Source organism: Anabrus simplex, chromosome 1 (genome assembly GCF_040414725.1).
Source record: "Anabrus simplex isolate iqAnaSimp1 chromosome 1, ASM4041472v1, whole genome shotgun sequence".
Taxonomy (NCBI): domain Eukaryota; kingdom Metazoa; phylum Arthropoda; class Insecta; order Orthoptera; family Tettigoniidae; genus Anabrus; species Anabrus simplex.
This window is the reverse complement of record NC_090265.1, coordinates 395,303,962-395,319,780: the sequence shown is the minus strand read 5'-3', so window position 1 is coordinate 395,319,780 and position 15,819 is coordinate 395,303,962. Positions and strand designations below refer to the sequence as shown.

The 15,819-nt window shown below is 39.6% G+C and overlaps 1 protein-coding gene across 2 annotated transcripts in view; it reads right to left on the bottom strand.

The window, feature by feature from the left end:
* The window catches only part of LOC136856836 (scavenger receptor class B member 1), a 230,508-nt gene that overhangs the window by 81,331 nt on the left and 133,358 nt on the right, over window positions 1-15,819 (bottom strand). For both annotated transcript variants that reach the window (XM_067135005.2, XM_068224987.1), the window contains exons 3-4: window positions 10,335-10,498; window positions 1,758-1,899 (exon numbers count right to left, since the gene is read on the bottom strand). In XM_067135005.2, coding sequence (XP_066991106.2) covers window positions 1,758-1,899; window positions 10,335-10,498 — 306 coding nt within the window. The remainder of the gene's footprint in view (window positions 1-1,757; window positions 1,900-10,334; window positions 10,499-15,819) is intronic.

The following is a 15,819-nucleotide window of genomic DNA, read 5'->3' as shown; positions in this document are numbered from 1 at the left end:
CTAGATGTCACCCTGAAAGACCGCAAACGCAACAATGATAGAAAGCGAGGCGTCACTATGGTGTTGGCGGACGGCTTTCGACAGACGCTTTGGGTTATTCCCTGCGGAACCAGAGCGGATGAAATAGAGGCCTGCATCAAATCTTCATTCTTTTGGAATTAAACTGAAAGACTTGGACTGTCAACGAATATGCGAGTTCATCAAAACGGTGATCCCACTGCCCAGCAGTTTTCCGATAATGTCTAGGCTTCGGATGTGATATCGAAAGTTCAAGATGAAAACGTCGGGATGCAAATCATAGAAAGAATTGTTACAAACCACCAGCAGGTAAAAGAGGCGATATTTCCAAAGGTATTTCATTGTTTCACCGATCACACTTGGCTTTGTCAAATAGCGATTCCTACTCCAAGAAATGAACATCAACACGCAACTTTTACAAGAGTTACCCGGTGTCCTTCAAATTTATAAGTCTATCGACACGACATGTAATACAGATGAGACTGTCAACTACACGACAAAGTTTTTGAACAACTTGTAGTCACCTTGAGTACCCTCGCGCATCTTATACCTGAAGATTGTGGCACCAATTATGCTTCTCAGGAAACCGAACCTTCTTTCCCTCTGCAATGGTACACGACTCTCAATCAAGAAACTGATGCCGAATATTATTGAAACCTTCACCATTACTGGACATGCCGCGGGCGAAGTGGTATTCATTCCTCGGATCCAAATCATCCCTTCGTAGTCGTCATTTTAGGGAAATAATTCCCTTAAAAACTCTTGGAAGCATGGTACTTAGTATATATGTACTTTATAGGTACCCAGAAAACATACTAAAACTCCAAAAAACTTGTGCTATGGTCACCATCTTGTAAAAGTGGCTTTCTTCAGCTTTCTTCAGCTTTTTCGCAAAAACAGCATTTCTTATCAAAAAATGTTTCAAGTAAAAGATTATGTGAATAAACAATTGTAATTTGTTTTCGCACCGCTTTTACCATATAACTGACCGTTAAGCCATAAATTTAAGTACGTGTTTTAATTAAAGATATGTTTGTTCCATCAGTCCTATGTTAGCGCCACAATTGTTTGTTGAAATTGTAGCTTTGTATTAATATTTCTGAATAAATGCAATGAGATTTATTTTATTGAGTAGCTATTAAAGTGTTTTCGGGAAGCCATGATTGTGTGCTTTTCTCTGAACGCCTAAGTAAAGGAGAGACTCTACTTGTGAAGAAAGGATATGAATATAAAATATTAGAAATATTAATACAAAGCTTCATACGGAAGCTTTATAATGAAAAATTAGCTTGTTTCTTAAATAATATGGCCTATTACATCGTTTAAATATTATTTATACCTTCTACCAGCCCAGTATCCTAAACATTGAAAGTAATAATATAATTTAATGTAATTCATGCAATTTATGTGAGAACAAAGTCGGTGTTAATAAATGTAATGCTTTTATTATTTTGGTTTTGAACAAATTATTTCAAAAATTCTAGTGGTAGATATAATACTGTAAACGTGGGCGAAGCATCATGTACCTGCTAGTATTCTAATATTAATTAAACAGAGTTAAAAATTTCACTTAAAAGTTATTATTCACACATTTCATAATTTGTAGTTTTAATTGCTGCAGTTCCATATTTTAATTGAATTATTCACAAACAATACCACTGATAATTACTAACGCATTTCTCAGATATGAATATAAATGTGCGAAGAGAGAATTCCACTATGAAAGGAACTCAACTTACCAGTACAGCGAGGTTGGGCAAAATTAAAGTCGCGTTCAGATCCACGTTGGTCAGTTCCGGACGGAATATCGCAGTTCTTGTCGCTGTATACGTCATGGTACTGTTGTCGTTGAACGTCACGTTGTCGTGTTGGAGTTTCTCTCTGGAAACCAGGAAGACATACGTTGTTCAAATATGCATATCTTTAGAATATGTGGCCTCTATTAATTTAAGTTGAATATATTTTACATTTAGAATTATATCGTCCGCCTCTGTGGTGTAGTGGTTAGTGTGATTAGCTGCCACCCCCGGAGGCCCGGGTTCGATTCCCGGTTCTGCCACGAAATTTGAAAAGTGGTACGAGGGCTGGAACGGAGTCCACTCAGCTTCGGGAGGTCAACTGAGTAGAGGTGGGTTCGATTCCCACCTCAACCATCCTGGAAGTGGTTTTCCGTGGTTTCCCACTTCTCCTCCAGGAAAATGCCGGGATGGTACTTAACTTAAGGCCACGACCGCTTCCTTTCCCCTTCCTTGTCTATCCCTTCCAATCTTCCCATCCCCCCGCAAGGCCCTGTTCAGCATGGCAGGTGAGGCCAACTGGGCAAGGTACTGGTCACCCTCCCCAGTTGTATCCCCCGACCCAGAGTCTGAAGCTCCAGGACACTGCCCTTGAGGCGGTAGAGGTGGGATCCCTCGCTGAGTCCGAGGGAAAAACCGACCATGGAGGGTAAGCAGATAAAGAAGAAGAATTATATCACTTCATGCTATATGATCCCTGCTGCGTGGCTGACTGGTTGGCATGCTGGTCTTTAGTCCAAAAGGACTAGGCTTCGGTTCCCAGCCGGATCGGGGATTAGAATCTTCACTGGCTATTTCCTATAGCTCGAGGACTTTATATTTGTGCCGTCTTCGCCCGTGGGTGTCAGTTAGAAAGACCTGCACCAGGAGTCTCTGGAGGCAACACGCTATTATTATTATTATTATTATTATTATTATTATTATTATTATTATTATTATTATTATTATTATTATTATTATTATTATTATTATTATTAACAATATAAAAATATTTATACTTCCTCAAATGACTGACGTTGCCAAACCAACAAAGAATATCATACAATATAAATTTAGTATCTAATCTAATTACAATAGAGAATAAAGAACATTAGTTATACTGATAATGTAGAGAAAACAATAGTCACAAAGAAGCAACAGATAAATTACTTTAATTAATTAAGTAGGTGGAGCGTAAAGGTGATGCCTCAAGATCGATATCAAGCCTTTAAATGTTTCAGTGTTTTGTATTATTATTATTATTATTATTATTATTATTATTATTATTATTATTATTATTATTATTATTATTATGATACGAAAGTCAACTGCGGTCGTTAAATATATGATTTGCCCGAGCAGGGTCCTCGTAAGAAAACTGAGTGCGGGGTAGGAGACACACTGGATCAGAGCAGCTGAACTATTTCAAAAACCTACGCCATGTATTATTCTAACGAGGTGAGATTGTTTCTTTTAAAGAACCTCTTTGAATAACTGAAGATAAACTAGTTCGAACCCTTGGAATAATTAGTGCGTGGGGAAATAATATGGAGTATCATGATAGTTGCGAAAACACTCACTAATTAATATCGACAAAGTTTGGAAGATAACTAGGCCTAATTTAGAGAGAGCAGACAACAATTATACCAGAAAAAAGCATAATACAAGTAATAGGCTCAGCTGCTGTCACATATTCGCCATGCCTCACAGCTTTTGAGGATTACATATTAACTAAAGACAGTGCCAGAAATCGAATCAAAATGTATTGAAATTATTGCAATGGTTTCACAGCACTGATTTATTATACACTCATGAGGAACTGAATGCGAGATAACTGGCCAGTGTGTAGCGCACAGTTTCTCCTTTATGACGGTGATGATGTGGCGTAACGTGACCAAAACAAACCAAACCCCATTGCACTACAGCCCTTGAAGGGCCTTGGCCTACTAAGCGATCGCTGCTCAGCCCGAAGGCCTACAGATTACGAGGTGTCGTGTGGTCAGCACGACGAATCTTCTAGGCCGTTATTCTTGGCTTTCTAGACCGGGGCCGCTATCTCACCGTCAGATAGCTCCTCAATTGTGGCGTGACGTGGCCTCCATAAAAGGCCGGAAGTGTTGGAGAGCCATGTTGATACATGATCACTGCACAGCCTCCAATAACCCACGAAGATTGTTCGCAGCAAGGGCAAGGGCAATCACGTCCCTCTCGACAGTATCCTAGATGTGCTCAATGGGATTGAGATCGGGACTCCCCGAAGGCCTTGCAAGCATCGAACCAGTCAGCCACAATTTGGGAGCGATGGGCTGGAGCATTCTCTTGCTGTAGGTACAGGTCGCCTGCAGAGTGCCGGGGACCTACAAAGTGGTAAACATGAGCTGCCAGCAGGTTACTGTAACGTTCGCCGGCGAGGGGTATTATGAGATTTACCAGGAGTCCCATTTAATCCCACGTGAACAGTCTCCGTAGAAGAATACCATCACCACCGGCCTGAACTGTATACTGCTGGCAAGAGGGATACATTGCCTCATGTGATTGACGACGCACTCGTTCCCGGCCAACTGGTACCCCGACCAATCTGTCCAGGGGCTCTTTTCTTCAGTGCTTCGAGCGTCCAATGGCAGTGTTACTTTGCCCATGTCAGTCGTTGTTCCCTGTGACAAGTCTTAAAAAGAGGTTCCGTCGCGGGATGCTATGGCTGCTCGCACGTTGTTGTTTTTCTTGTTGTTGTTGTTGTTGTTGTTGTTGTTGTACAGCGTTGAACTGACGAGTGATCTGCTGCGCTGTGGCCCGTCTATCCGCTCTTAAGATCCGAGCTAGCCGATGGCGATCCCTGCCATCAATACGGCGTACAGCACGACAGTTGATCCTAGCGCTGGTTTTTTTACCCGAATCCATGTACTCCCGGTACATTCTTGATATGGTGGTCCTTGGAAAGCCTAGTGCCTGCACAACTTCAGAAATAGAATCACCTATACGTCTGGCGCAGACAATTTAGCCGCGATCACATGCGCTGAAGTCTCGTATCTTACCCATCCTGCAGTCAACTGTCACTCACACAGACCGTACGAAGTCTAACGTCCTCACTGTTACACACCTATTACATTTGCCGAGCCGAGCACAGCGCCATTTCCTCAATATAGCAGCCGTCTCTAATTCAATTGCTCATAACGGCATTTTACAAGAAGTAGTAAGTTCGCACAACTAATTATCCTTGTATCGCTCTACTTATAATTCGGCGTTCTATTAGAGAAATTTATACTATTACTGTTAAGAGAGAAAGTTTGTGAGATGGAGGGTAATCTCTGGAAATACTCTCCTCCACCGAGCTCAGTAATTCTTTCAATATTAGACACATTTACTCCCGATTTTTATTAGCTATATATAATCATGCTGGCCCCGCAGTGTAGGGATAGCGTGCCTGCCTCTTACCTGGAGGCCCGAGTTCTATTCCCGGCCAGGTCAGAGATTTATACCTGGATCTGAGGGTTTGTTCGAGGTACACTGCACCTACGTGATTAGAATTGAGGAGCTATCTGACTGTGAGATAGCGAGCCCGGTCTAGAAACCAACAATAACGGCCGAGTGGATTCGTTGTGGTTTCGGGAAAAATAGCGGTCGCTTGGTAAGCCATGGCCCTTCGAGGCTGTTGCGCCATGGGGTTTGGTTTGGCATATGTTATTATGCTAGCTTGCCAGGATAGCAGGTGACTTTTAAAAAAAGTAAAGTAAGTCGGAAACCTTAAAAGAAAATACACTGTCTAATTACTAAATCCTATTAGAGAATCAAGCCCATCACTTGTACGTACAGTTCTACAAGAAAGTTCATGTGCATGTTCTTCCTAATTCTACGAGTTTTCCGAGTTAAAATACTTTCCCGGGTTTTGGCGCACGTGTTATGCGATGAACACCAACATAACGTGTATACTGTAGTCTATCGAAATAAGAGCATGCATGCAGGGTTAATAATTCAATTTCCTACAAAAATTGTCCGTATGTGTTTCCTCCCTAACGCTGTTTTCAAGATAAGTACGCATTTACATTTTAAATAAGAATTTCGGGCATAAGGTAAATCCGGGACAGATGCCGACCCGGTAGAGATGCCGCATACACTGTAGCTAAAGGTTCCCATCGTTACAGCTAGATGGCAATATGTGTGATTTTTCAGTTTCTAAGGAAGAACTACTGTCTGCGAGTGTGACGAAATTTGCTCGTATATTACGCCAATTATAGCCGATATCATGAGGCGAGTACATGTTTCCTCCTGACAAAGTTTTTGCGTGTGTTAATTTATTGTATATTAAGTTGGCTTCAAATGCCTAAATCAGACGTTTTTAGTACAGTAGACGTCAGAAACATAACTGTAGTTGAGAGTAAGCTAATTTTGGGCCATGATAGCCTTGAGGTATGAAAACAGGAGAGTGCGGCGTCTCTCCCTGATAGTTGGCCTTCGGGCTGAGCAGCGGTCGCTGTGCAGGCCAGAGCCATTTCAAGGGTGTTAAGTGCCGTGGGGTTTTATATAACACAGTGAAGAATCCATTGCACATGCACATTTATAGTAAATCGAAATTAAAATATGATTTTAATGTTGTAAATTATCAGATAGATTTTTTTCCATTGAATGATTATATTATGTGGATATAATTGTCTTGTAGTACGTTCTAGTGTTCGGTTATATTAAAGTTGAAGAAATTGGCATAAATTTGATTTTTTCATTAATTATTTTACTCGCGGCATCTCTCCCGAGCAAAGTCGGCATCTATACCGGGATCCAGGGAGAGACGCCGCAGATGCAACAATCCCTTTGTTCACTCCTTTCTCCCATTTACTTTCAATTGCCAATATTTTGTTCATCCCTGATCAAATGTACATGTTTTCAAATTATGCTCGATGAATTTGCAACAATTTTTAAAGTAAATATACCGAGATATAACAAAAGACATAAAAAGTGCGGCAACTCTCCCGGAATTACCCTATGGCCCGGAGGCCGGGCTCGTCGAGTGTGGTACAACCGGTTGGATTGGGCTCGAAATCTTTAATGGTGTTATGTAAGTTGCTCAATCGTTATGTCCTTTTGCTATGTAAGAGAAACTTCGTTACGGTGGGGGACATGGTAAGAGGGGAGAGAGCAAGCCAACAGAAATGTACGTTTGGGAACCTGAAATGATATAAGGCGTGATTAAAATGTTTCCGTTTGAGGGTGTTGCTGCAGCAGACATGCAACGTAGCGCGACTCCAATGCAGAGTGATTAGTGTGGCAGTCGTGTCGTGTCCAGGTGCGTGCGTTCAATGGCGACGTTATTACCAAACGCGTCCAAACAGGACCAATGTGCTATTATTTTGTTCTTGGCTGCCGAAAGACAAACACCGGTGGACCTTTATACGAGAATGAAGACTTTTTTATGGGGCAGCATATCTGTCGAAAACCACCGTTGTGGAATGGTGCACCAAGTTCCGTGCAGGTCGCGTTTCGACACAAGACGTCGGTCAACCTGGGAAGCCAACCTCATCCATTACGGACAACAAGCGGACGGTAGATGAGGCCTACAGTCCTGATCTCTCCCCACGCGATTATCACGCATTCGGTCCCCTCAGAGAGGCCTTAAAGGGTCGACGCTTTCTGTCGGAGGAGGATGTGCAGCAGGACATGGTGTTCTACCACTCGGGGAGCTTCAACCTGGTGTGTCGGTGGGATGACTGCCTCAATCCTCCCGGCATCGCGATTCAGGATTGTACGGCCGTCGAGCGGAAACATTTTTATCGCCCCTTATAATGAAATGACATGAAATGGCGTATGGCTTTTAGTGCCGGGAGTTTCCGAGGACAAGTTCGGCTCGCCAGATGCAGGTCTTTTTTTATTTGACTCCCGTAGGCGACCTGCGCGTCGTGATGTGGATGAAATGATGATGAAAACGACACATACACCCAGCCCCCGAGCCAGTGAAATCAACCAATTATGGTTAAAATTCCTGACCCTGCCGGGAATCGAACCCGGGACCCCTGCGATCAAAAGCCAGCACGCTAACCATTTAGCTATGGAGCCGGACGCCCCTTATAATACACTGGGTAATCTGTTTGAAGTAGAACTCTATGTTCCATGGCTCCGGTTACTGAGACGCTAATTAATGTACCTAAAGGTTGAGGAGGGAAGTGAAACATGACAGAGAGGTTGATCAGAGGTAGGATGTTATTGGGCTGTTTCACTACTGTTACTAACAGAGTTCAAATTTGATTTCTAATTCTGAATTCGACGTCGACAGAGTCGCCGGTATTTTTTGTATGTAATACATTAGTTAGGGTAGGATTGCTGCTACGAGCAACGAGAAACTATCTATTGCTTTTAAAAAGCCAATTTCAATATAACTACAGTACATATCTCTACACGAATAAATCTCTTTGTTTTTCTGGGCAATTAAAATGTGAATGGGTCATCGAGAAGACTAGGAGAATTGATAATAAGAGGGTAAAGACACTGAAGATCAAGAAAGCAGTAGTCAATAATTTTAAGACTAGAGGTGTATAAAAATGGATAACACAGTGTTTAATTGTGAGGTACTTAGTTTGTACACAGAATCTTGTAAACTGAATGCTGAAAGGGAAACTGTAATGAATGAAACAATAAACTAAACTACCTGAAATGTTCCACGTCAAATTTCAAAATGTAAAAATGTAAATATATTATTCTAATTATAGAGAGAGTTATTGTATTAAACCTAGTGAGAAAAAATGCCCACCCTCATCCAACATACATTCGATTGGCTTCCACACAGTAAGCTAACCTGCTCACTTTTTTACGAACTGAATATTTAGCTTTTGTAAACTGAAGACCTCCATGAAATATGGATGTAAGCAACAAATGTTTGAAAAATGATATTTCAGTGGCAATAGGGTGGATCACCACGCCTATATGCAGTGGTGACATCTTATGTCTTACATTTGAACTTCAAACTGGTTTACAGGCAGCAGAACTCTGTCCTCCGTGGTGAAAGGATGGAACATCAGTCGAGATGGTGGGCAGTGCTTGTGTTGATGCAATAGAGCATTTAAATAAAAGCTAAAGACGAAATCATCTCTATATTTTGAAATATTTTCTTGACATTTATATGTCATTGTTGCTACTTTTATTAGTACACTAATATTATTTGCTATTATTTGTCTTCCAAGTGAATGTACATGATTTCTTTTCTGTTACGTACAAATGTAAGACATGCTTGCAGATCATTTTCCATTGCATCACTTTATATTCATACATTATTTTTAAAACTTTATAACAATAACATATTGTTTTTAATAGACGAACTCATTTTTATACTTGCATATGCAATTGGTACAAGTAGTATAATTTTTCTCTCTCCTGAAAAATTACTGATTTGTTGATTACATTCTTACTCCGGGAGGTCTTCATCTGTGTGATGTCAATTTATATTCACTGTTTATTACACGATATTTTACTAGAGAGTATCGGTAGGTTAGACAAACACTCTCTTGAAAGAATGCCAGCAAGCATTAGAACACACTCCTACTTCCAGGATTCTGTAGGATATGTTGCCCAAGTGACATTGCTAAGAGCAAGGAAAATCGCTGTCACTTATATAAAATTATAATTATAATACTTTTATTATTAACAATCGTGATTGGGAAATATCCTGTTGGCAATGGTCACATACAGTAGTGTGATAATAAATTCAAGTTAAACATAATTACCCAACAACAACATCTACAACAACAAGAGTATAACAAGCAATTCCATGGAAAGAACTTATTACAAGAAATATTACTAGTTTAACATTCTAAATCCAGCATCATCATAGTGGCTTTCAAAGATCACTGAGAACTCTTTTGTTTATTGGATTTAAACCTCAAGTCCCTTAAAATTAATTAAATACATAACGTATAACAATAGATATTCCTGATAGATAACACATTAGAATGCATTACAAACCAACAGGCATTCTAAATACTAATATCATTACCCTACGTATGTGAACTATAGTTTTGCAAGGAAACCCAAGCTAATGGGTGAGAATGTTCAAAATTACTACAGACATTGATCAAGCATCGACTCTAACCATATTGGAGGAATTCTACGGATGTTTGCCCTCAGAGATCTCACTTGCAGGTAATTTTTAGTGGCCAGGAAAATAAATCATGTGGCATTTCATCTTTATTTCCCCACATTTGGCATACAGTTAGTCAATTTAGATATTCTATGATAAATTTAGACCATCAAACTAGTAGATAAGTATAAAAAGTTACAAATAGAGGAAGTATTTTGGTGAAATAATTATGCACGTTGTATAAATGCATATTTAATTTGCTTTACTCGAGTATAGTCTAGCTGAAAATTCTAATATCTCTGGGATACGAAACCAAGACCTTTAAATATGTTTTAAGAGGTGAATGTTAAGTTGAATAATGTCTAAGGAACAGGAAAACACAACTGCGTCTGACAGGTCTCCGGGTCTTACCCCGGTGAAGTCAACCTTTTCAACATTACCTAAGTGGAAAATCTATTTCTTGCATGAAATTATTTAATACTTACAAGAATACGAAGGGTCCAATCTCCTCAAACTTGAGTTTCTCGTCTGTTCCGTTGAGGAATTGTGGGCCATTAGTGACATTAAACACGTAGACCCTGAGGAAGACCTCATCTGGGGGAGTCTTCCACCAATCAAAAGGTGGTAGCCCTGGAACCATCTTCAGTCTCTGAGAACAAAACCATCGACTTTAAAAAGTATCACAACTGATCATTTTTGTCTAAATAAAAGTATCCCTTGGTGGAATACTCACTAATACATTCGAAAAGACTCTTCTGATTAGTCTTTAGGTGCAAGAACAGCTGACATTATACCAGTTTATTCACAGTTTTTTTAAAAGTGTTATTCTCCGTTATTTCACAAGACCCTAATCTGTATCGTAAAGTACTTATGCACAAAACCAGGGATCATTAACAGAGATGTTGACTGTCTGGAGCCTATAATTGGACCAGACTCGCCTTTAATTTTCCATTTCCAGGATTGCTCCGTTAAATAATACAGGTATCAGTTTAATCATCCAAATATGAAATAAAACGACACGAATACCTACTATCAATCTGCCAACATAAAGCAAATAATTTAGTGTTAGTTCATATTAACAAACTGGTTAAAAAGACTAAAAGAGCAATGAGCTTTTGCCGAGCTTGCAAAGTGGTACACGTCAACTTCCAAATCTAAATGCATGTGTGTGCCACGAGCTGGGACAGTTTTGGAGTCATTGGTTATGAAGAAATGAGTAACCTTACAATAGGCGCCACAGAGTACGTGGAACAGTGTGACCCAGTAATCTAGCTGAGGGCTAGCATCTCACAAGAGAAGGAACAGGTATGTATTCAACAGGAGAATTCAAAGTATACACACCAAAAACGTTTTTGCTGTCATGGACTAAAGCAACAATAAAAATGCACTTCGTACGAAGGAAATACGCGTAATTTTATGAAACTTATGAAATTTAAATTTATGAAATTAATAGGTTATTAGATAGTTTGATCAATGATATGGCATAATGAAATACTTCTGTCAAGTTATCAGTCTGGAGGCTGTTTGAATCCTCAAGTAGTACTGCCGAAGGCTGTGTAAATGTAAGGAAATCACAAAAACCGATGGTGGTGCTAAAATGAGGAGAGAAGAAGGTTGCAATGCTCTCTTCATTGAGCCAGAAGGTCTAATGCAGCATGATTAACCCTATGAGCAACAGACTCACTAGTCATGCTCTGAATGCCATACCTCAGTACCTTCTGTACTGTCACAGCCATCAATGAAACTTAGAGAAGGCTATATTTTGCTATGTCGTGTGCCATCATTAGATAGCCATGGGGTATTCAAATGGCTTTTTGTTTTGTTTGTTTTTTTAGTTATCAGTCTAGAGAATGATATGATGCAGCTCTCCATGCTATAATATCCCGTGCCAATGTTTTGATTTCTTGTAAATATTATATCCTCTATCTACTCAATTATATACTGTATGTTAAATAAATGTCACCCCTTAGTAACAGGGCTGGTGAATCACTAGCTGTCAAAAAGTAATCTTTCTGCCTGTACAGTTCTCAAAGTATGCACATTTGACGCCGACAGAAGAATCATAGTTGTCTCAGAAACACCGTTCAGCCAATCTGTTCTTCAAATCGATATCTCAAGGCTATTTGAAATAAGCCAGAATGAACTCTAATCCAATCTCATGTAATGGAATTTGTGGACGATAACTTGAATTGCACAAGCGATTGAATAAGTAGGAAATAGTCTCTTTCTTGTCTGATACATCCAGCCACAATATCTATTCCATAAAAAATGCAATTTACCCTTAGTCATATAGGTTAATATGCTTGCATTCACCCTCAAATTTGGAAAATCCGTATTCATATTAGAGGGAAATTGGCCGTTTGGTTCCAATATAGGAACAGACAAACAATCAAACATTTACTATTGCATTCTGTCTTACATGTATTGTTTGCCTTTAGGTTATTATTGAACTTCAAAATGTTATTGACTAATCCTGCGACTTGACTCTATTAAAACGGATTCTAAGTACTTTATGAATTTGGAAATCCAATGCAGCACGGCTGAAATGGATTAACATTTTTAGCCTTTATCCTTGGTTACTTTCTCCAAATTTTACAGATATCAATCGTCTAATTTTAGGTTCTGATAGCGTGCGCGCCCAGAACATTGGAATGTGTAAAGGATGAAAAGTCGGCCCCGTGGTGTAGGGGCCTTCCTCTTACCCGAAGGCCCCGGATTCGATTCCCGGCCAGATCAGGGCTTTTTACCTGGACCTGAGGGCTGGTTCGAGGTCCACTCAGCGTACGTGATTAGAATTGAGGAGCTATCTGACGGTGAGATAGCGGCCCTGGCCTCAAAAGCCAAGAATACGGCCGAGAGGATTCGTCGTGCTGACCACACGACACCTCGCAATCTGCAGGCCTTCGGGTTGAGCAGCGGTCTCTTGGTAGGCCAAGGTCCTTTAAAGACTGTAGTGCCATGGGGTTTGGGGGGTTTTAAAGGATGGAAAGCTACTTCAAGAAAAACAGGTGTAACACGACGGTACGGTTCCATGTGTATTTTCCACTGTGATTGGCGCTTAAACTTAACGTACTACCATTCTTGGTCTGCCAAAAGAATTATTATTATTATTATTATTATTATTATTATTATTATTATTATTATTATTATTATTATTATTATTATTATGTTTATTATTATTATTATTATTATTATTATTATTATTATTATTATTATTATTATTATTATTATTATTATTATTATTATTATTATTATTATTACTTCGAGTATTAGACCATTATGACTCGGCTATAGCATGGAATAATTTATCATTAATAATTTACAGATATAATTAGACAAACACTGTACGTTTGTACACATACACTTAGGCTAGCGCCTGGTTAACGTTTTCACGATTGCCTGTCGTTAATTACTCGGTCTTCGTGCAGGGAAGACGTGTAATGAGAAGAACGCTTACCTAGGAACTTTCTCACAATATGATAAGTACGGTACTCAGGAGAACAGCATATTAAAGCTGTGTATAAGTAAGTGGATTTGGAAGGAATGTTTCTAAAGAATTGTGCAAAATTTTAGGAGTGACATTAGTACATGATAATTTCAAAGGATGATTACAGAGTGAAGTTTTTAGAAGTGTTGCACTTAAATTGCCAGTTCCATGTACTTTGATAAGTTTGTTGCTTTTCTTGTTTGCAGATTCCTATTGTTTGAGCAGGCAGTCTCCACGAGAAATGCAGGCTTCTTAATGTTGTCAAAATATGTGACATCTGGACTGTTGTTTTTGTTGGTGACACTCGTTTTATTATTATTATTTTATTATTTTATTATTATTATTATTATTATTATTATTATTATTATTATTATTATTATTACTATGAAAGACCTGGCCGACGAGCGAGTTGGCCATGCGGTTAGGAGCGCACATCTGTGATCTTGCATCCGGGAGATAGTGGGTTCCAACTGCTGTATCGGCAAACCTGAAGATGGTTTTCCGTGGTTTCCCATTTTCGCACCAAGCAAATGCTGGCTAGGAATGTACCTTACTTAAGGCCATGGCCGTTTCCTTCCTACTCCAAGACCTTTCCTATCCCATCGTCGCCATAAAAGCTATCTGTGTTGGTACGATGTAAAGCAAATTGTAAAAAAATAAAAATAATAAAACATTGAAAGACCCTAAGAAATATGGGCTATGGGCACATGTAATTAGAAAAATTGGAATACTTGATATGTCGTGGTGAAGGAAATAATAAAAGATCTTTGTATGGTAACCTGGCCAATGAAGAAGATCTCAGGAAATGGGGAAGAAATGAATTTTCTGAAAAATGAGAAGAAGGGATAACATTGTAGGGTACTTTTCTTAGTATTCTTATCGATGTTATACAGGAACGGAGCAAGACAAATTGATAATAGGAAGTCCCAGGTTGCAGTGTATGAGGCATATCGTGGAAGATGTAGGACAGGGTTTCCCTAACTTTTAGTGTCCGAGGTCCTCTTAGCATATCGCATCCATGCCCATGGACCCGCTAGCCGCAGAACATTATACTGAATACAGTGAACAAAAAAACATAATTTTGTAATCTCATTATGTTTGATTGTATTCGTATAATTTCGGACTAATATTTACTTTCCTATAAATTTCAATGCAACTTCATTTGCGTAAAAGATATCTTATATATGCATAGAAATATTAAACACTGTGACACTTGGCTAATAACTACAACAGTCTGGATCTGGAAATTCACTTGGTACAGTTGTTGGATCAATGGTAGAGATAGTGCTGTTTCCCAAAGACCAAGCGTTTTACAAGCGTATGGTCACCCAAAACAAATATCAGCATCTACATGTTCCGTTTCTATACTTCGTTTTCATTTGTGTGAGAACAAAGAAAATGCACTCATTAAACGCAGTATTTCCTTTCTCGAAATTGTAGGGTTTAGGAGATGCCATTGACCCAAAAGTCGATCAGAGACGTGGAGTTGTGATACAAGGTCTTCACAAGATACTGCCAACTTGTAAACGCATGCACAGAAATGGTGTCCCGATATAAACAAAGCATGGCGTCCTCCACTTCCTCGCTTAACGCATTGCTGCAGGTAGACAGCCCGGTACAAGACTTGGTTGTGATTAAAATGGCCACAGTGGCGGATGTATAGCAATACATACACTGTGCCTTCAGTACTACCCGTTCACTCCCTTTCCCTCCTTTTCGGTACTGGAGTGGCATTGAACACTGACCTTCACCCCCCCCCTCCTTTTCAGTACTGGAGAGGCCTTCGACAATACTCCTTCCTTCACTCCCTCCCCTAGTTTTCGGTGCTGGAGTGGGGCAGTGTTGATTGTTTATATCGGGACACCATTTCTGTGCATGCGTGTACCATTTATCGGTCAAGAATTGCATGTACAGTATGTAATTTATACAACAGTGAATACATTTGCTACTACATTTTGAATAATGATCCATGAATTGTGTGTGTATAATAAAATTCTCCTCCATAAATACTTGCAACTTACATTATTATTGTGGACCCCTTGGATTATCGTAGCGGCCACCCGGGGATCCACGGACCACAGTTTGGAAATTGATTTAGGATATGGATCATGCTAAGACATGCCGAGACTAGCTGGGAAAAGAGAGGACTGAAAGAGAGCTATTACTGACACACATTTTTCAGATCGAAAATTTTACCCACTGGGGACCTCTTACTTGAAATCACTGGCTAAAGTCCTGGCTGGTCCAAATACTTTTAATCCTTTACTCACAGCTGGAACGGCATTCACTCAATTTCGTGAAGTCAACTTACAAGCTATCTGAGACAGCAGATCCGTCGAGAAACCTAAGGATGTTGTCACGCTAACCACATAATACTCCAGCCTATTAATGAGCTGCATTTACCATGGGATTAATTTGAATTATTATTATTAACAATAATCAGTTTACCAATTTACAAGTTGATTTACGCCGCACCGACACAG